This window comes from Eptatretus burgeri, chromosome 19 (assembly GCF_056783735.1).
Source record: "Eptatretus burgeri isolate ZD-2024b chromosome 19, Ebu_testis_v1, whole genome shotgun sequence".
In the NCBI taxonomy this organism is placed as follows: domain Eukaryota; kingdom Metazoa; phylum Chordata; class Myxini; order Myxiniformes; family Myxinidae; genus Eptatretus; species Eptatretus burgeri.
This window is the reverse complement of record NC_140979.1, coordinates 2,764,323-2,787,189: the sequence shown is the minus strand read 5'-3', so window position 1 is coordinate 2,787,189 and position 22,867 is coordinate 2,764,323. Positions and strand designations below refer to the sequence as shown.

Sequence of the window (22,867 nt, the reverse complement as noted above, 5' to 3'; positions counted from 1 at the left end):
CTGAGAGAGACTCAAATGAGATTTGTTACCTGTGTAGTCCGTGAGCGTCAGCTGCGGCTGTGGCTCGTGTTCCATGGACATGTGGTTAGTTTTCCTGACGCTGATCCTGCTCACCAGATTCTCTCAGCGAGGGAGTCTCATGAGTGGAGGAGGCCAATGGGCCGACCACGTTCCTCGTGTTTGCAACAGGTTGATCGGCATCTCAAAGAGATGGGGATGGGCCAGGCATCTGCCGAGGGGATAGCCAGACGGAGGCCCCTGGAGTACCGACGGAAATTGGACGCAGCGACCCGCTGTCCTGGCGCATGCTCCCATACCTGACTTGATTAACCAGGGAGAGATACTCGGGAGTCAGAGACATCTTGGAGGAGGAAAGTTTCTGTTCGACAGATTATGTCTGGTTTGTCAGTGGCAACCTGTATGGAACGATCTGTGAGGTTTGAGCGAAGGCCCCGGATATTTGAGGTCCACACTGTTAATGAAGAGGGAGGGGCGTAGGCTTTGAGGGGACGGTAGGATGAGGGAGGAGGGGGGGAGGTAAGGAGGGTTATTGAAAGAGTGTGGTAGATTGCAGAAGAGCTGGGAAGAGGGCGGGATGAGGAGAAAAGGCTCGGTGGTGATGGGTTGGGGTACAGTGGGGAGTAGTAAGAGAGGGGACAGAGGGCAGTTGAGGATTGTAGGAGGTGGAGTGATGATATAGAAAAGAGAGTGGAGGAAGGAGGCAGTTTTGTGGATGTTAGTGGGGGGGAAACTTTAGCAAGGGGGAAGTGAGGGGAAAGATTGGAGGGAGAGGAGAGAGTTGAGGGAGAAGGGTGAGAGGGAAGCTTGGAGGGGGCACAGTGTGAAAGTTGCTTTGATAGGGAGGGGAGACGAGAGCAGGCACGTCCAAGGTGAAGGAAGGTGATGGGAGAGGAAGGATGAGACTTTGTTGAGGTATGGTGAAGAAGGGAGCGGCAGGGGGAGGTACAAGATTTGAGGAGTTGGGAAGAGGGGGAGGTGTCTTTATGGAATAAATTTAAATGGAATAATCTTTAAATAGTAACGTGAACTTTTCGAAACTTTAAAGCAAATGTCCGAATATATTTAAAAGTTCATGATAGACTCTCTCAAAAGGCACCGTCTATGTGAGGATGTGTCCAGGTGTTCAGTATTTAAGGAGATCTGGATCCTGTATATAAAAGAGCCGAGTCCTAAAGGTTTTGTCTTCACCAGAAGAAGAAGAACAACGCGGAGCTCTCTTCGAACCAGCGATCGCTCCGCGAGACGCGGATAAAAATCGTGAATGTGTCTGGTGAATGTGGGTCGACAAAAGTAGATGGTAGATTGTCAGAAGGAGGAAGAAGAGTCGGGACAGCAAGTCACGTGGTTACGTCAGGTATAATGTGAGGGGTTTTTTTTTTTTTAGACGAAGCAGAGAGGATAGGAGGGTGGAGGGAGAAGTGGAGAAAATATAAACTGATGTTCATAAGGAGAGAATACAATAAACACAATGAGGTACACAAACAGGGAGAAGGGAAGGCCTCAAGGAAACACGAGATGAAAACTCGACAATTAGCACAAGTTTTAACACAAGGCCGAACTAGAAACACACAGTAAACAGAGAAAACCTGGAGAAAGTCGGCAGAGACCCTGAAAAGGAACCGCCACCGTCGCTTTGAATCCGGTGTTGATAAATTGTTGCGGTGTTGGTTTGGCACAGGCATGATGGACCCAATGGCCTCCACCAACATCTAATTTCCTTGTGTGTTTCCTTATATAGGATGGAGGAACAGAAAGAAAACAACAACAAACAAGGTTTCATGACACTCGGGAGAGGGTACACCTCCACCAGGCTGAACAGGTTACGTTTTGTTTCCCACTGATTGGCCGGATCTGAATTCGATCCTGAACCCAAATCAAATCTACTTGTTCTTGTCACATAACCAAGTCATCCACCAAGTTTTGTCTGAACTCATCCACAACCTTGAGAGACAGACAAAAAACATCAATTAATATTGATCGTGGTTTGGATCTGTCTGAAGGGTTGAATGGGTTAAGTTTATAATAGTTATTTCGTAGTGTATGTTCAGCATCAGTGTACGTAATAAATGTATGTGACAAGGCAGTGTTGACGTTGTCTGGCGAGTCCCTCGTCTTCCTGCCAAAAATATTTTTGTCTAATTTATCATTTCCCTTTCTTTCTGTTTTACCTGGTTTTCCGTAGGTTGGCAGATTTATCCCTTTATAATCCTCTTACTACCTTTTTTAAACAAGAGGAAACAGAAAACAGTTCTTATCTGGATGAGAAATTTGTTTCTGATTTAATTCTGTTGACTCACCTGACACTTGGATTCCTTTCATTGCTTGGTCCTTCAGGATAGGTGATGGAGCCAGTAGGAATCGGTCCAAGATTACCGGACAACCCGAGTACATCTCAACAAAACCAAGTCTCAGTTATCCAACATGTCCTGAAACACCAACAATCTGGACTCCGGAGTGACCCGACAGGTGAACAACACCAACAGAAACGCGAACAAATTGAAGGGAAACATCCACAAGCTGAACGGATACTCTCACAATCTCAACATCACAGCCAGAAAATCAAACGGAAACACGATGAATCTGAACAAAGAAACCAGGAAGTCAAACTCCAACAAAGGGAACAAAAACACAAAGAAATCGAACAGACACATCAGGGAACCGGACAAAAACACCTGCAAGTTGAACAGGCAATCTCTCAAAAAGCCTCTGATTTTGCAACAACTCTTTCTCCACCAGGTGCCTCTCAGTCAAATAAATAGCCAGGTACACGACCTGCTCTGAATCACCAGAAATCCAAACTCCGAGGTGAAGAGAAACAACTGGAATCTCAGCACAGAGTGGAAGAGATAAGCAAGAAAACTGAACAGAGACGACAGATGTCCGATGAAATACGCCGGCGAATTGAACAGGTAATCCAACAAAACGCTTCAAACTTGTCTTCAGAATTCGGAGTCAATCCAAGTATTCCTCCACCAGGTTGGTCTCAGCAAAACACAAGCAAAGTTAAACTTTCCGCTCTGGAAGATCAACTGTGCAAACTGAAAGATGAAGAGACACGTCAGCAACATTTACAGAGCGAAAAAATGAGACAAACGGCGATCGAAAAACAATGTCTTGGAGTTTAACAAGCAATCTGGGACGTAACCTTCACCTTGCAAACAAAGTACGAAGTCATCGAAGGAGGCGCTGGGACTACAGGGAGGTCTTCGTCTTCAAGGGAGGATCCAAGTGCCGAGTCACCTTGGAATCAGGACGCGGTGTCTCATTGGGTGTAAACCCCAAATTCTCTCTTCCCTCTCAACCAGATGTCAAAGGATCACCCTCTCCAATTCACCACCGAAAGAATCACCCTCACCGAAACCACCACCAATATCTTCCCAGGAAGTCAAAAATAATATAAATAGGGGAAGTGGTCGAATAGAATAAGGAGAAGAGGAAGAATCTAAAAAGTAAACGAGGTTGGGGGAGGGGGAGAGTGGATGATGTGTGAAGGAAGTGCGAGTAAATACAAATACTTTGCTTTTTTAACGAGGAAAGAGAAAACAGTTCTTATGAAGATGAGAAGTTTGTTTTTGATGTTATTCTGTTTACTCACCGGACACTTCTTTTCATTGCTTGGTCCTTCAGGATAGGTGATGGAGTCAGCAGGAACCGGACCAAGATGACCCCACAACCCGAGTCCATCTCAACAAAACCAAGTCCCAGTTGTCCAACATGTCCTGAAACACCAGCAATTTGTACTACGGACTGAACTGATCAGCGGACAACACGAACAGAAATGTGAACAAATTTTGAGGAGACATCCTCAGGCTGAACAGATACTCCCGCAGCTCAAAAGTGAACAACACCATAGACAGTGAACAACACCATAGACAGTGAAACCAACGAAAACACGATCAAGTTTTACTCTGAGCTGAACAAAGAAACCAGGAAGTCAAACTCCATCAATGGGAAGGGAAACACCAGGAAATCGAGATGTATGAATATCAAACAGACGTCCACATGTTGAACAGAGATGACATATTGACCGCCCGCGCTCCGGCACGGCCCGTGACATGTATCTTAGATCTCGTGGAACATATCGGGCGCAACAACAAATATATATATATCTATATATATATATATATATATATATATATATATATATATATATATATATATATATATATATATATATATATATATATCTATATATTGTTGCGGGGTCGGGTGAGAAGACCACAAGATGGGGGAAAGCTACGTCGGTTCCCACTAGATTCCCCGGAATTGTTGGCCGTCGCTCACGGATAATTCCGTGATGCGGCGGATCGCTCAACCGACCGTGGACGCCAATAAGTCAACCGCGTGACCGAGGGTCCTCCTGTCTCGAATCAGGTTACCTAATTAACCACCGGGGAACCACGCCCTCGGTACTCCTTGTCCGAACCGGATCACTCCACCAACTACGGATCACCTTTCCAGATCGGATGCAGCGGAGCGGCACTGCCAAGGACGAACCGGCCAGAAGGAACGGATTGTTGGGAATAAAGACCCGGCTAAACTTAGATCCGAACCATGCTGGACCAATGGAGGAAAAGACAAAGGCGAGCTGGGAACATTTCTACAATTATTATTTTTTTTAAATATGCGAGGAAAAGCACGTGGCACAACAAAAGGTTTTCAGGGATGTAATGCAGGGAAAGATGAGAGAGGTGTGGGGTGTGACAATTATACAAGCAACTTACAAAAGCAGACTTGACGCGAGATCAATAAAAGCAACAATCACAACAATAAAATATCTTAAACAGGCTTACTTAACGGACAGGCGCCAACACTCTCAGACACACACTCAGACAAAGTAAACCCAATTGTGAAAGGAACATTTGCAGCCAGCGAGGGAGGGAGTTGAGGTTACAGTTTCTCGGTACCTGAGCGTTTCGAGGGAGGGACGCTCCGTGGTGCGGCACCCGACAAAAGTTGTGTAGTTCAGTCCACAGCCGCACGAGTGGTGAAGAGCGGAGTCCAAGGCCGAGAATGGAGCAGAAGACAGGACCAGGTAAGAGGCTTGGTCGAGGTCGTGTCGGCGGGGACCAGTACAGGAGGCGGGCCGTCGAGGCGAGACGCAGACAGAGCCAAGCCGCAGGAACACTTTCACAACACCTCCTTCAATTCTCCACTTTCCAACCGACTTCTCACGCCTTCGACCTTCTTTCAGCCAACTCCCACCGACTTCTTCCTTTGGATCCACAACAAACGACTTCTTCCTTTCAATCTACCAACAACCACCCACGCCGCGCGTGTCTGGGTTTGGGGAGGTGGATGGTGGCGCAGCTTCCATTGCGAACGTCGGGATTTTGCCTCAGAAAACGAGACCGGATACAGCGGGTTGACGGTGGTACACTATGGCCAGTGAAACGAGGGGAGCAAGCGAGATGAATTTACCTCAGCAGTGAAAAGAGGAAGAGTGCAATGGAAGGGAAAAATGATTTGATAACCGAACTAATAGCGGCAAATAGCCCATCGCAACACACTCCCTCGTCTTCCCACTAGACAAAAGGTAGGGACCTAACCACGTATATTAATGGGATAACTGACTCAGGACAACTATCTGTTGTATGCATACAGTTCCGAGAACCGTAGCAATATATATATATATATATATATATATATATATATATATATATATATATATATATATATATATATATATATATATATATATATATATATATATATATATATATATATATATATATATATATATATATATATATATATATATTGTGACGAATTTGGAAACCTATCACACACAACATTCAGGTCCTGTGGCTCAGTTATATTGGTATGTGTTTTATAGATGGTTTTCTTTCCCTTGTCTAATGGGTGATTAAATGTAAATGCGCTGTGAGTTACTTTGATAGGGTTTTCTTTTATTTTTACACCTCCCCCTCACTCTGACCAGCGCCATTGTTCTTCGTGCGTTCAACCACGAACGTGGGCGAGGATTCGCATCACCTCAGCTCGAGACTCCGCCCAGGATGGGAGGGGTGGCCAATAATTGACACCTCCAACACTCCTCCAGCCGAAGAAGCTGCATAAAGCAACCCAAGAAGGCCTACCCAAGGTAAGCAGCTTGCTGTTTCAAACCCTTCCCAGAGTTCCTCCACAGCTATGATGATGTTCACACATAGTAGTGGACGCAGTGACACACTGCTCCGACGCATGCTCCCATACCTCACCTGGCAGCCATGTTGTGTATCGGAAAAGCTTCTTTTTATGAAATGTTCCCAGAGGTTGTCGATCATATATTTTATGTTTCACATTGATCAGTTGAGTGGTTTCAGAAAAAGGTATTTTTAAAGGTGTTCTTGCGATTGAATATGGCTGCCATACCAAATGACTGATGATGTCATTGTTAACAAATAATGTTTTTCATGGGAAATCGATCACAAATTGAAAGCTTCAACAAGGCCATCAGTTCAGCGGTTTGAGAGAAGGTTGTTAAAGGTTTCCCTGTTATCCAAAACGGTGGCCAAACTCGATCAAAATCCAAGTACTTTTTGGGACCCTTCAACCTCATGATGATGTGCTGATATGTGAAGGAGGCATGGCATGAACAAACTTGAGTTACCCCACACCAAAGATCATTTTCGCCTTGTTTGGTCAGAATCCCATCAGCAGTTTCAGAGAAGAAGTTGCAAGTGTTTACGGACGGATGGATGGGATGACGGACGGACGACGAGCCGTCCCATAAGCTCACCTCAATCATGTTCCAGGTGAGCAAAAAATGACAGCAAATCGATCAGGAATTTAAATGTTTTAATGATTATAGCCAATACAAAGTGGAAAAGCATTTTTAAATAAACTTAATGGAAAACTTCAACATTAATTGGATGAAACATTTTAACTTTGCTCTCTTTGTCCTGCCACTCTACCCTCATCTTTTGCAATCCTAATAAAATAAGCTGCAAAAGAATTCTCCAATTGCCAGAGAAAACGGTTCGAATGCAAAGACAGCCACAGTGTTCCATGAAATAGATTTACAAGATTTATGAGAAGCAAGTGGAGGTGCTCAAGTTCGAGTCTCTTTTCCCACATTTAATTTTAAATGGCTCACGAAAGTGAGAAAAGACACGAACTGGTATTAACTGGAATGTTTAAACGTTCTTGTGAAAATGAGGTATGGTTGACAGGGTGGAGAAGGGTGGTGTGTTTCAAATCAAGAGTTGATCTCCGATTGACATGAATACTTTGAAAAGGACACCCTCAGATAGTCCTTGTTACCAAGATTATGGTTGTGCAGTTTAATCAGTGCAATGGTGGCTTCCTCCACAGTGCCCAGCTGCAACAAGGCCATCGTATGGGTCTCCCTGGAAAGCAGACCGACATCCGTTCAAGTGAAACAAGGTATGTGGGATTGCATTAAGATCTCTAAACGTTTCACCATCGTTCGACAGTTACTGCAACAATTAAAAATAAATAAATAAAGAAGACAACTGAACCTGTAGCTTGACCTCATGTTGTTACCCAAATTTGGTCGCATTCTGACTGGTGGGTCTGGAGAAGAAGATTCTTTGATGGAATTTACGCAACCACCATTTTGTCACACTTCCGGTCACGTGATCAGCATGGCCTCTGTAATTTACCATCAGGACACTGTCCTAATGTTGTAACCCAAATGTGGTAGCATTCTGAATGGTGGGTCTGGAGAAGAAGATTTTTGGAAATCTGACGCAACAAAGTGGGACAGTATATAATCAGAGGGCTACGGGCCAAATGTGTCAGGCCCAGCAGAAAACCAAGATGACAAACCATATAATTTTGTCTACAATGTGAAAAAGTCAGATTAACAGAGAAAATCAGATGATTCTCAGTTGAATAAGTATTCAAACCCTTTGCCTAATTTACCCTAAATCGCTTCAGGAGTAAATTAATTGTTCGAAAAGTTAGAAAATAAGTGTACTATGTTTCACCTGTATGTAATCAGTGGTTTAACTTGAAAAAAAAATAATCTCCCCCGATTATCGAAGGAGTTTTTTGGTGCAACACACTTGGTTAACCAACAAGGCAAATATGAAGACCAAGAATCTTTCCAAAGAAGTCAAACATAAAGTGGTGGAGAAGCACCGTTTAGGAGAGGGTTATAAGAAAATTTCAAAATCACTCATTATCCCTTCGAGTACGGTGAATTCATCATTAAGAAGTGGGAAGACGTAACATACCACGGAGACCCCACCGAGATCAGGTCGTCCATCCAAACTCAGCAGTCGGGCAAGCAGGAAACTGGTTCGGGATGTCACTGTAAATCCAACAATGACTTTGAAAGATTTGCAAGGTTCTACTGTATGTCCAAGACGGGCGTCAGTGTTTATCCATCAACACTATTCCGTTCTCTTCACAAAGCTGGCCTCTTTGGACAGGTGGCAAGAAAGAAACCATTACTGAAAAAGACGCATCGAAAAGCTCGTACGGAGTTTGCGAAAAAGCATCTGCATGACACCGCAGGCAAGTGGAGAAACGTTTTGTGGTGAGAGGAGACAAAATTGAACTTTTTGGTAAAAATTCAAAGCGTTGTGTCTGGCGTAAGCCGAACACCGCACATCACCCAGATAACACCATCCCTACTGTCAAGCACGGTGGTGGCAGCATCATGTTACGGGGTTGCTTTTCATCAGCAGGGACAGGGAAGCTTGTCAGGATGGAAGGGACAATGGACGGTGCAAAGTACAGGAGAATCCTTGATGAAAACCTGCTCGAGTCGGCCATTAATCTGAAACTATCCGATGATCCGAAGCACAAAGATAAAAATAACACTGGAGTGGCTGAATAAGAAGAAAATGAACGTTCTTGAGTGGCCCGGTCAAAGTCCTGACTTGAACAAAATTTCACATTTGCGGCGAGACTTGAAGATTGCAGTCCATCGACGATCCCCTATCAAACTTGGCGGAGCTCGAGCAATTTTCACGTGAAGAATGGGCAATGATTTCACCATCTCACTGAGCAAAGCTGGTAGAGACCTCCCTAAAAAGACTCGGATCCGGATTCGGATCTTCACCAAAATCTAATCAATTCGTCCTTGTCACGTACCAAACCCGTCTAAAAAAAATTTCGAATCCAGATCCGTATCTTCACAAAAATCGATTAAATTCGTCCTTGGTGCACACCCAGCCTGTCCACCAAGTTTCATCCGAAGCTGTACATATAATAACATTTTGAGATGTCATGCTCACAGACAGCTCGACAAACACAGGTGAAAACGAAACCTCCGTCCACCGAAGTCGAGTCAGACAAGGTAAAAAATATTATTTCACTCCTCTTTGCGCGTGTGCGACCGGATCCAATTCAGAGCCAAGGTAATGCTAAACTGCAGGTTTGTTTTTCGATTAATGTTCCAAATTGTGTTCAAAATACAAGGTTCGATTGAAATTCAAGTTATTCCTCGATCATAAAGTGACGTATATCGACAGACGGAACGACAGTAGGGAACCAATCTGTGAACCAAACTTCTCGCTTCGTGTTCACGTGGTAGCTCCGACTCCAAAAGTAAAGCACAACGAGCAAGGTAAGTAATTTTGGTGCTTCACTTGTGCCCACACCTTGCTCAACCCACACCCCCCTTTGTCAGAGCCCGCCTCAGCCTCCCCACGCACCCCCGCCTTGACCGTGTCCCCATCATCCCGATGCTGTTTCTCAATCATTTAAAAGGCTCAAAAAAATAATCCACATCACCTGCACAAACTCCCTCTCCCAGGTATTTACACAAATCATTCACAACGTTCCCTTACTGAAAAAACTTGAATGCTTGGACGTTTCCACCGGCGGAGTCCGAAAACATCTTGCGCAGCTTCTCTTCGCCAACCGTCGGCCTGAATGACACATTTCAGATGGGAAGTCAGGATGGATACAATATTTTTAGTTTTGTGTGGTGTTTGTGGACTGGTGTGTTTCGTAATTAATAACAGACGTAACTAGAACTGCCACTTTACAACTGCCAGCAGTGATGACCGGGTACCAAGACGTCCCGCTTTGATCGGACACTCCACCCTGACCCATGACGTTATTTTTATTCAAATTAATTTGGAATGGGATTAAAATTAATTCAATTAAAATCAAATGGAAGACAAAATAGGTACAGTCCTGCATTGTCGTCATCAGAAGGAACCCGAACAAGGTAAAAGCAAAGATGAAGTCATCAAGAGGAAACTGGATAGGATTCACATTTCAGCTGATACTCCTCTACCCTCAAACACATCCAGGCACAGCCAAGTGAGCCATATTCAAAAAATAAATAAATAATAAAAATAACCTAGATCAAAAAAGAAAATAATGCTGGCCACCAAACCATACGTCCGATCAGGTTGAAATTTAAAACATATTCCCCAGCACTACTAGATCATAACTGTGAAGTTTCATGTCGATTGCATGCACTTCATATGCATGCACTTTTCAATAACTTGTGAGCTCACGAACAGAACCCTAAGAAGATGGACGAAGACCGAATGGAAAGGAACCAAGCGTACAGGATGTTCGAGAGATGAAGAGTTGAAGATGGTGAGCAGATATTGAGGAAGTTCCTCGATCCAGGTTTCTTGAAGCGATGAAGTTGAGAGCTTGGTGAAAGCGGGAACGGAATGAAACAGCCTTCGGTGATCATCGCGTGCCTTCAAACGAACCCGGACCCTCGCACATCAAAGACTACGTCGTTACCTGATCATCGTGTCCCTGCGGCATATGCACCGTTTGATGGCGAGAAAGTATGACACGAAGATCGTTGCTGTACAGACGAACTCCGTTCAAATGATACAAGACTGGTGTCACAGAGGGACAAATGAAACAGTGTTACAAGATTGAGTAGTATAGGGCAGTGAAGACACAAACAACTAGAATGGCACTCGGTGGAGAGCATACCTCCGCCAACTCATCCACATCCTTTTGAAATATCGTGTTATGTTTCGTTTTTGGCCCAATCTCTTCTCAACGGTGAAGAATCACTTCTCGAATCTGGATCTTCACCAAAATCGAAGCAATTCTTCCTTATCACACACCCAACCCGTCCCCCAAAATTCATCCCAATCCGTGCACAACTTTTTGAGATATCCATCCACCTTCAGTGGACTGAAGTGGGCTCTGACTGGGCCACTCAAGGACATTTATCTGTTTGTTCCTCACCCACTCCAGTGTAGCTTTGGCTTTGTGCTGTTGTCATGGTGAAATGTGAACTTCCATCGCAATTTCAGGTGTCTTGCAGAAGGCAGCAGGTTTTTCTCCAGGATTTTTTTCTGTATTTTGGTCCATCCATTTTCCCTTCTCTCCTGATAAGTGCCCCAGTCCCTGCTGATAAGAAACATCCCCATAACATGATGCTGCCAACACCATGCTTCACAGTAGGGATGGTGTTCTTTGGCTGATGTGCTTTGTTGAGTATGCATCAAATGTAACGTTTTTCATTTCGACCAAAAGTTTCCATCTTCGTTTCATCAAATAACAAAACTTTTTTCCACATGGCTTCATAATCTCTGGAGTGGTTTTTTTTGTACATCTCAAACAGGACTCAAGGTGGGCTTTTTTAAGTCATGGCTTCCTTCTTGCCCCCCCTACCATATGGGCCAGAATTGTGGAGTGCTTGGGATATTGTTGTCACATGCACACAGTGATCAGTTTTTGCCGTAAAGGCCTGCAGCTCTTTCAAAGTGACTGTTAGCCTCTTGGTGGCCTCTCTGATCAGTCTCCTCATTGCTTGGTAATCCAGTTTGGAGGGACGGCCTGATATAGGCAGCGTCTTGGTAGTCCCATACACCTTCCACTTAATTATTGTCTTGACTGTGCTCCAAGGGATCAAGGCCTTTGAAATATTTTTATATCCAACCCTGAATCTCTGCCTTTCCACAACTTTATCCCAAAGGTGTGTTTAAAGCTCCTCGGTGCCATGGTTGAGTCTTCGCTGTGAAATGCACAACCAGGTCAGGTCAGGTATGAGTGCATGCGCCGGAGCAGTGCGTCACTGCGACCACTTTCCGTCGGTACGAAATTTTAGTTCAGGTCCGAATCCAGATCCGGCCAGTCAGTGGGGTACAAAACATAAACTATTCAGCCTGGCAGTGGTATGCGCTCTACAGGGTGCCCTTCTCGTTACCACTGCAGTTTGGGTTAAAAAAGTCGATACATTTTAGAGTTAGTTCCCCGAACCATTTTTTCCCCATAGGGTCTAAACTTTGCGCATCGCAGTTTTACCCGACGCGGGGTTTTTCGAGAACGTAACCCCCACCAACGGGAAGGGTCTGCTGTATATCAAAACTCCATGTCACTTGGGCCTTATCGTGAAGATAGAACGAATAAATACAAACCTACCAAGCTGAGCCTGAACGGAATCAGACATCTGAATCAGAGCTCTGTCTTTCCTGTGGAGTATGAATTTCACTCGAAGCACATCTCCATGGACTCCGATGTGGGATTGTAGGTGGAATTAAAGAACATTACATGTACATAAAGGGTTAAATGGTCACGTGATATATTTTTAATATTTTACTTTTCTGATTGAGTTGAGAAATGTTTGTTTGTAAACATCACAATCTCAAAACAACAAGATGGTATTCATGGAATACTTACCTCACGCAGTCTTGAGAGAGACTTGGTGAAAGCAGGGGTGCTGAGGACAGGGGGGGTGGACAGGCGGGGTAACGACCCTAGGGCCCGGACCTGTAATTATTCCTTCAATATTTTGTTTCATATAATGATTGTTTGTGAAGATAAACCACCGGGGGCAACATTATTGTGTGCCTCCCCGGTATGCCATTGCCATCGACAGTGACACCTCCCTTGTAAAATAAACGACTGTGGGAACAATTTACATAATCATAATCGTGGTAATGACGTTCATGAACACAGAAGTGTTGGCCACACCCCATCCAGATGAAGTGTGTCAAACGAATCTACATGTATAATTCGTCTGACGACGAAAATCCGGAGACCTCTGTGTCGGTTGTTTTAAAAACAAGGCCAAATGTGTCCAAGAGCCGCGTCCTAAAGGCAATAACAACAACAACTTCCGATATTTCGTCACGTGCCTTGATGGAGCCAATAGCGAGACCCGTCATGGAGGCTCCTCGTTCACGACGAGAAAATCGTGTATTTACGAAATTACAACACATTCAATGGAATAATCTTTAAATAGTAACGTGAACTTTTTGAAACTTTAAAGCAAATGTCCGAATATATTTAAAAGTTCATGATAGACGCTCTCAAAAGGCACCGTCAATGCGAGGATGTGTCCAGGTGTTTAGTATTTAAGGAGATCCGGATCCTGTATATAAAAGAGCCGCGTCCTAAAGGTTTTGTCTTCACCAGAAGAAGAAGAACAAGAAGAAGAAGAACAACGCGGAGCTCTTTTGGAGCCAGCGTTCGCTACGCGAGATGCGGCTAAAAATTTCAAGGCAAATCCGAGATGGAACCCGCAGGTGAACCGCTTATGCTCGATTCCGGTGCCATAACAATGGTGTGCGTGTCCGACACTGAACCGCCGGTGTGTGAAACGTACACTTCGGTGCCCGATCAAGCTGTCGGTGCTGGAGGTCGAGGTCGCGTCGCCCGTGTGTGGAATACTCGAGGTAAATTCGCAACGTGTCCCGCGCAAAAATTGGCGGAGAGACAGGGGCACGAAGACGTGGATGGAGGGGTCACGTGGTGAAACGATGTAGTGATCACTCTGCGTGGCACACTGGCGTGGTGGAGATTTCAAAACACACCACAGTACTGATGTGCTGTACGGAGTGCACAGCTCGTGGGAGGAACATGGCCGAGGTGGGTGTGGTGGCTGCAGAATATCAACAGGTCCCGTGTGAGCTCTGTGAGGGTCTCACAGTGTGAGCAATGGGCATGGAGACCACGGCTGCTGGATTTTCCTTTGGGAATCCACATGGACAAGGGGATTATTAGAGCGTAAGAGACAGAAGCAGGAAGGCTGCCGAATGACGTTGGAGCTCGAGAACTTGTCGAGGACTTTATTTGAAACTAGCAAATACCACCCGTCACTTCACTGATGGGAATACGAAGAGAGGAGTGTGGGGGGGGGTGGGAGAAAAAGAGGGATGGGGGAGCGAGGAAGGAGGAGGTGTGAGGAGCGAGGAAGAAGGGGAAAGCGAGGAGGGTGGGAGAAGGGAAGGCAGCATGAAGGGAGGGGAAGGAATATAAGAGGAAGGGAAGGCAACGACAGAGAGGGGGGGAGAGAGAAAGACAGGGACAGAAAGAGAGAGAGAGGTGTAGGAGGAGGGTGTTGCAGTGTAGGAGGAGGGGGTGGAACAAGGATGGGAAAAAGAGGGAGAGGGGTGGGGTAAGGGAGTTAGCAGAGAGAATATGGCATGCTTTATCAGCAAAACACACACACACACACACACGATATATTAGTGCTCGGCCGACATCTGCAAGTTTTTCGGTCATCGGCTGTTTGGAGTCAGTGTGATCACCGAGTGCAGTATGTACTGTATACAACCCAAAAACCTTGAGTGGCTTTCACATTTTTGGGGGAAATTTTAAAACACAAATTAAAAAACAACGTTCCTTTAGAGATGTTTCAAGGAGATTTGCATTAACATTAATTTTAATGAACAGCTGCCAATCATCATGTGACGGGTGGAAAAAATTTGGCTCTAATTTAGAAATCACGGTTAACGGCTTGGAAATCGAGTGCTATCAAATATATTTTGCTTTGAAACTCACAAAGAGAAATCACGTAACCTTTCCAAAGCACACTCGATTCATATAAAATAACCAATTGCTTAAGAAACGGTCACGAGGACAAAGGAAAACGTGATCGCTCGTACGGTGGCTGCTGAGGTTAAAAGTTAAAACCTCCACCACCCGCCATCATCATAAGATATGGAATGAAACTTTGGCACCACGGCACCAAGTATGAAGACGTGTACACAGACCTGTGGAGAGTCCCTTTACAGATCCAAATCGACCCACATGTACCACGTACGTGTGTGCTGTCTACATACCTCTACCTTGTAGCAACTGCCGACTGTACGTCCTGATTGGGACACGAAACTGCACTGCTATCAACTGTAGGGCGCTCGGCAAATGGCTTCAGCACTCATGCAGGCCCTTCAACTAAATGGTTGATCAGGAACGGTTGGCTTGGCAAGCGATAGAAAGCTTATTGGAAATGACACCTACCCACAAAAAAAAAACACGAAACATAGCCGATTTCATAACATTTTCATGTTTCACTCCAGACTTCGAGTTATTTAGTCCACGTCATCCGATCCTCCAAACTCAAATTACATTTCGATTATGTGCTTTAATCAGTCCGTGAGAGTAGATCGTGGAAAATCGCAACATGCAATACATGAAATTGCTCCAAGCTCCAAATATGAAAACTATAACACTTGCCAAACAAAATAGCGAATTAAGACAAAATGGCAAGGAAGAGCGTTGTGACCGAGGATTCGCCTTCAGACCACAGCGGGGGAGAGCGAGGTGTCCGAGGAAGCGCCTTAAGACCCCAGCGGGGGAGAGCAGTGTGACTGAGGATTCGCTTTCAGACCCAGGCAGGGGGGAGCAAGGTGTCCAAGGATTCACCTTCAGACCCCAGCGGGGGAGAGCGAGGCGTCCGAGGAAGCGCCTTAAGACCCCAGCGGGGGAGAGCGAGGTGTCTGAGGATTCGCCTTCAGACCCCAGCGGGGGAGAGCGAGGTGTCCAAGGAAGCGCCTTAAGACCCCAGCGGGGGAGAGCAATGTGACTGAGGATTCGCTTTCAGACCCCAGCGGGGGGGAGCAAGGTGTCCAAGGATTCACCTTCAGACCCCAGCGGGGGAGAGCGAGGTGTCCGAGGATTCGTCTTCAGACCCCAGCGGGGGAGAGCGAGGTGTTCGAGGATTCGCCTTCAGACCCCAGCGGGGGGGGGGGGGGCAAGGTGTCCGAGGATGCACCTTGACAAACGATATAATTAAATAAGGCCATTAATTATCTTCAAAGGGGGTGTTTTAATTATGACTGGTATTAAATAAAACATTCAACCCGTTTCGTGACTGGAGCTACTTGAGTAAGGTTTCGAGTTTTCCACCACACAACAGCAGTTAAAAAACAGTTGTGCAAGTATAAAAAGCAACAAATGGTTCAAGGCATAAAGAGCTGCATCAAGATCATCAAAGTATGGAAATTGGGCAACATACCAAAGAGGATAAATAAATTTTGAAGTGTGACCACCTTGAAAAATGGAATAAAAAGGTTGAAAAAAAGTTGGAGGACGGGGTCACAGAGAGGCAACATGGTGGTGAAATGGGAGTCGAGAGAGGGTTTCAGGAATAAATGACACGGTGATTGTGGGAAAGGATGAGGCGGAAGAAAAGGATGGGGATGGAAAGAGAGAAAATGGAAACAGTCAGTGTATGGAACAATCAAATAAATTTTCAAAAAGACAACAATAAGAACAAAGATAAAAACATAAGAATCAAGGAAGCAACATTTTTGGACAAGAGAAATAATGAAAGGGAAGTTTGAAGCGGAATAAATGTGAACAACAATGAAGATACACACAAGGAAATGAGACGCAGGCCATTCGGCCCATCATGCCTGCGCCGCATCAACAACGGATCAATTCATTCACAGCAATGTGTATAAAAAAGATGAAATTCATCACAGCTAAAAGTTAGTACATCAAGTTCGAGAAAATTGGAAGAGTCAGAATATATTGGAAGCTTTGAACAACCACGAGGGAAATTGTGGAAGTAAGTTAGGGTTAAAATTAATCTGAAATTAAATGCTGAAGTTCTAAAAATGCAGATCTCTGTCATCAGATTTTTTGTTGTTGTATACAGTCAAGGCTCGTGGAAGAGCGAATAAACTGAACGGATCAGGACGTAAAACGATGTTCCGTTGACGTTCTGATCCGTTCAGTGTACTCGCACGGAAACGACTGAACAGTGCTGCCAAACATACACCGCTTACTTCCAGCTGCAGCGCAAGGCCGTGTGAAGTAATTAAACATTCAAAATAAATGTAATTTTTTTTTTACGATAAAATAAGCAGATAATTCTCAAAAGTAGAAGAACTTTGGAACGAACGAATAAAAAAAAATGTGACGCGCTCGTCTGGATGACGTCATCACAGCTGTGAGAGTGATGGACGAATGCAACGAACGACCGTGGAATGCAGTTCCCGCCAAAATCTCCTTTTAAGATGTAACGACCAAAGCATCATCGTCGATCGTCACGTACGGAGAGCGTCGGTGCTGCTGCGGCAGTTACGAAGCGACGACACAAGCCGGGTCGGGTCGCCGCTCCGACTCAGGAAGTCAGGGTGCCGGCGATAGCTCGCCGACTCTTCGTGAAGGACACCAGCATCTTTAACATCCACCGGCTGATGGGGATAACCCGTTTAACGTCAATCCGGGGGATGGGGCACACATTGATGATTCACCTGGCTTGGGAAACACCGGGGTGATAGTTTGCTTGTTGTTGTTGTTTTTCCTGTACATAGTCGAGGCTCATGGAAGAGCTAGTACTCGTACACTGAACGGTTCATGATGTGCATGCTGATTCAAACCTTCCATCTTTGTACTGTGTCAAACAGAAAGGCAGAATTCTCAATCACTCAAACAAAACCTGCTTTCCAGGTGAAATCACCACAGGTAGGCCAAGGTGATTCGCACGAACATTGTGAATAAATGTTTGGAACTCTTCGCTGAGCCGGCTTAAGACGAAGACAATTACAAGAAGTTCGACGAACGATTGTCCAAACATATGAAGGGAATATTTGAAAAGATGAATCACACAATGTCCCGTACGCAACGGAATCGACTTAAATCCCTCAATGGAATGATTTGGAGCCGACAAGCGGTGGGCGGAGCTTGCAGTGGGCGGAGCGGGCATAAGTGGTGGGCGGAGCGGGAACCCCCGAGCTCGCTCACCCGCCCTGCGGGTCACGTGGCACTCCTTGGAGACGAGTTACAGGAACGTGGTTGCTAGGGAAATGTCACTTTAATATCGAGGGGAGAAGGCTCGAGGCTCCGTGAATTACAGGGATGATGTTTATTCGGATTAAAAACCCATTTATAACGGATAATTCTCCACACGATGTATTAATTACAAGTGCAGGACCTAACCCTAACTCTAACATCGGGGGTTTATAAATAAATTATTTAAATTCAGTTCGATGTTGTTTATAAATTATTTAAGTCCCATGGGATTGTCAGTTCGATGGAGTTTTTTTTTATGTTCTCTCTCCCTTTGTGAAATGATCCGAAATGTTTTTTAAAGAGTTCGTGAGGCCTTGCAGCTCGAGTCTGATAGGAAAACGAACCTCAGAGAAATCCCCTCAGATTACCTCCCTGTTTCTCTCTCTGTTTGGACGGCGGTTCCTTCCAAACGTGTCTGACGTGAACTTTGTGGTGTTCGGCTCAAAGGGAAACGTCACAAAAGGGAAACTCCAATCTGGAACTTTGTGGTGTTCGGCTCAAAGGCAAACGTCACAAAAGGGAAACTCCAATCTAACTCCTGGGTCTCACCATCAGCCGATACTTTTCTTGTCCCTTTCTTTGCTCTGTCCTTGCAGGTTTCAACGCGTGACGAACGAGAGCTCTCTCCGAATCCAGACGTCCAGTCCGCTCTTTGCGACTCGCCCGCGGTTTTGGCGTCACGTGATGCTCCCCGCTCCTCACGCTCGCCTCTCCCGCCATTTTGTAAACAACGCGCTGTGGTGAAGTTTTGTGCTTCCCCTCCTGCCTGTGGCTGCTGATCGCGCCGAGCCGTCGAAGTACGGACGTGGGGAGCACGGCACGTTCGATGGTCCGTTTGTCCGAGACGTAAGGACGGGGTTTCGGTGCCGTTCCGGTTCTGCACTCGACGAGGTGAGGGGTGAAGAGCGATCAGGGATCTCGTTTGGGGATGTGCATCACCCATTGAAGGCAATTGACCCTCGGAGGCGGCGGGAAGAGGTCCCCTGAGACCCGGGATCCTCCGTTTGAATTAGCAGCGATGGACGCGGACGTGTTGCTGGTCGCAGCGAGTTTCCTCGACTGTCAGGGGCAGCAAAGTGGGCCCGGTTAGTAGGGAGGGGGATTGGGGTGTGGTGAGCTGGGGACGGTGTGACGTCATCACCGTGAAGGGGGAGGTCCGTGCACGCGCTGTGGTCACCCCGCCCTCTTCACACGTCATTGTTACCTCCACCACGGACGTTGCTCGGAGCTTGTTTTCACCCCTCTCTGTGTTTATGTGTGAACTCGATATCTCAAGAAGGTGTGCACGGATTCAGACGGTGTGTGGAGAACAGGTTCGCTGTGTGATCAGAACAAATTGATTCGATTTTGGTGAAGATCCGGATCAGATTCGAAGAATTATTTAATTTTATAAAGTGATTCTTCACCACATTGAGAGATGGCGACAAAAACGATCAAAACATCATGATGTGTGAGGAAGTTGTGGACGAGTCGGTTCGGTGACAAGAACTTGAAGCCGATTCGATTCTGGTTCAGATCTGTATCCAGATCCGGCCCATTAGTTGATACAAAATGTGAACTGTTCACCCTGGTACAGGTGTGTGCCCTACCGAGTGGTGTTCCGTTTCACCAAGTGTCACTCCATGAGAGATTTCACATTTGTTTGTTTGTTTGTCTGTACAGAACTTCGTGTTATCCTCCGCAAACACTTGTCGGATTGAGACGAAATTTTCAACGTCGGTGCGACTCCTCATGTAAAATGATTTAATTGTAATTGTGACGTCATAGACGACGTGGCGTGGCAGCCACGTTGGAAAAACATTGGACCTCTTTCTCCAAAACCGCACCAAGGAAACAATTGAAACTTGGCACGTGACAAGTACTCCTCATGTGGAATGTCTTATTTTATGACGTCATAGATGCCTTCGTTTTGACGTCATCATAGCACGTGTAGAATGCTGCATCTGATGAGTATAAACATTTTTGAGGGTCACGTGTGGATAAAATGGTCGACAGAACAAAATTTGATGACGTCATTGGTCACGTGATTCGGCAGCCATGTTTTTTGTTTAAAAAAAAAGTATGTTCAAAAACCTTTTGTGAAGTGGCTGAACAGATTGAGACGAAACTTTACATGTATGACCACCTATTCATGAGGAACCAAAGGTTTACACATTTGACATCACAGGGTTTGGCAGCCATGTTGGATTTATCCTCAAACCTATCAAAATCTTCTCCAGGACAGCTGAACGGATCGAGGGGAAACTTCACACAAATGTTCACCAAGCCACGGGTGTCTAAGTTTGTTAAGGAATAATTAAAGGTAACAGTTTGGCAGCCATATTGGATTGAAAAATAATATTTTCTTTGGAACTGCTTCATCTATCGATGTGAAACTTCACATATATAATGCAATCGTGATGAGGAACCCATGTTTTGAATTTCAAACTTGACGACACATTGTCTGAAAGGCAGAATTATTTATTGTTTTGAGCTTTATGTGTTGTTTTTTTAAAAAATAAAGCTCATTTGGCTGTTCCTGAATGGGTTTGAGGGTAGAGGAGCATCAGCTGAAATGTGAATCCTATCCAGGTTCCTCCTGATGACTTCATCTTTGCTTTTTACTTGTTCGGGTTCTTTCTGATAACTCCAGTGGAGTCGCTTTCATTTGATTTGAATTGAATTTATTTGAATCACATTCTGAATTCAGCTGAATAATAAATAAATAAACTCGAGGGTCAGTCAGGTGTCCAATCAAAGCGGGACGTTTTGGTAGTTATAAAGTCATCACTGCCAGCTCAGTCATCAGTCATGACTTATAAAGTCATCGCAGCACCACACAACACAAGTCCTGGCGAGGGTTGCAATATCTAATCGGTTTTTCTTGTTCTGTTTTTCAACAATCATCTCAGTTCATCTTGCTGGTTGGTTGTTGGCAATCATCAAACATGTTAAACTAGCAACATCGATTTATCTTTCCTTTAGAAAGAAAGTCTCACATCCCCAACATTGAATTAACCTGACACTGATTATATCCCACAATTCTTTGCAGTTACCACATCTTGATCTAACTCGTTTTGGCGGTTCCTTTTTCTTTGCAGAGAAAGAAATGAAAACCGTTTCGTACACCAACTCTGCACAGTTCTTCAACGAGGAAGATCATTTCAGTCATCATTCCAACCAATGGGAGAACAACAACCGAACTCACACTGGGGAGAAACTGCACACGTGTTCAGTGAGTTCTAAGGATTTTAGTTACTCATCAAACTTGAATAACCACAAACTAATTCACATTGGGGAGAAGGTGTACAAATGTTCTGTGTGTTCTAAGGATTTTAGTCGGTTATCAACCTTGAATAGACACAAACGAACTCACACTGGGGATAAGTTGCACAAGTGTTCCGTGTGTTCTAAATTTCTTAATCAGTTATCAATCTTGAAATTCCACACACTAACTCACACTGGTGAGAAGAGTTTGTTTGTGGATAACTCCCCTGTGGGTGACTCCGAGCGATGGCAAGCCATTAAGCAAACCAGAGAGGAGAAAGCGAGCAGGCGGAAACACAACTCTGGCACATACCTTTTGGCACGACTCCTCTAAGTGTCATCGGTAACCCCTCTCAAGCAGCCGTGGTCCTGCGGCCTCTTGGGGAAAGCAAAATGGCTGACTGCAACAAAAATATGCCAAACAAATAAAGGGGAAACAAATAAAAACAAATAAAGGGACACAGACCTCTGGTAGGCTGATGCCGAAGTCAGTGCTTCCACACCAAGCAGCCGTGATGTTTGCTGAAAAGGATAATGACTGCACGTTCTCCAGTGAGGAATGGGATCTCTGCCTCACGAGAGGACAGAGCTCGACAACAAAGTTAAAAAGGTGTCGCCTGTTCCACAACCAACAACTACTAGGTCACCGATGAATCGGAGAAGAATACATAAACAGAGCTGGAGCTTAGAGGAGAAGGAATTCATCCTCCACTGCAAAGCGTATTCTACGCATGAAGCATGAGGGACGAACAGTGGAGATTCATGAACCAATTGAAACAAACAAAGCTGGCAGCCAAGAACGAAGGTGTTCCATGTGCGACGTCCCGTCGTGATGACGTCCCACTTTGATTGGACACCTGACCCTGACCCATGACATTTTTTATTATTTTTTAATTGAATTTAGAATGGGATTGAAATAAATTAAATTAAAATCAAACTGAAGACCAATTGGGGACAGTCCTGACTGTCATTCGAAGGAACCAGTACAAGGAAAAAACAAAGATGAAGTCATCAGGAGGAACCTGGATAGGATTCCCATTTCAGTTGTGACTCCTCCACCCTCAAACCCATCCAGGAACAGCCAAGTGATCCTCATTCAAAAAATAATAATCAAAAAGAACACAGATCAACAAATTAAATAATTATGACGGCCCGACCATGTGTCGGATCAAGTTGAAATTTACAACATGTATTCCCCATCACGACTCGATCATCACTGTGAAGTTTTATGTCGATTAATTAAGTGTTTCCAGGGAAAACATTATTTAATGTTTTTCTTCAATCCAATATGTCTGCCAAACCATGTGACCTATCAATTATTCCGAAACAAACTTGCACACCCAATGGCTTGGGGAACATTTGTGTGAAGTTTCCCCTCGATCTGTCCAACTGTTCTGCACAAGAAGTTTTTTTAATAGGTTTTAGGGTAAATCCAATATGGCTGGCAAAACATGTGACCCATAACGTCATGTGTGTGAACCCTCTTGTTCCGAATGGATAGGCGGTCGTACGTGTAAAAGTTTCGCCTCAATCTGTTCAACCATTTCAGAGATTTTGAAGTTTGTTTGCTTTTGAAACAATATGGCTGCCGAATCACGTGACCGATAGCGTCATCATTTTTTTTTTCCTGTGGACCATTTTAGCCCGAGATGACCCTCAAAATTTTTCA

At 44.9% G+C, this 22,867-nt stretch overlaps 1 protein-coding gene and 1 long non-coding RNA gene across 10 annotated transcripts in view; one reads left to right on the top strand and one right to left on the bottom strand.

The window, feature by feature from the left end:
* Positions 1 to 810: 810 nt before the first annotated feature.
* LOC147008429 (uncharacterized) overlaps positions 811 to 22,867 on the top strand; it is a 73,818-nt gene continuing 51,761 nt past the window's right edge. For 2 of the 9 annotated variants that reach the window (XM_085864826.1, XM_085864835.1), the window contains exons 1-2: positions 7,317 to 7,407; positions 21,033 to 21,166. In XM_085864826.1, the coding sequence (XP_085720952.1) occupies positions 7,317 to 7,407; positions 21,033 to 21,166 (225 nt within the window). The other 7 variants (XM_085864830.1, XR_015053405.1, XM_085864833.1 and 4 more) reach the window with 7 other exon arrangements.
* On the bottom strand, positions 7,232 to 18,472 carry LOC147008433 (uncharacterized). The gene is made up of 3 exons (XR_015053443.1): positions 16,169 to 18,472; positions 9,786 to 9,866; positions 7,232 to 7,370 (listed from the first exon to the last, which is right to left on the bottom strand). It is a non-coding gene; the product is annotated as an uncharacterized LOC147008433 (long non-coding RNA).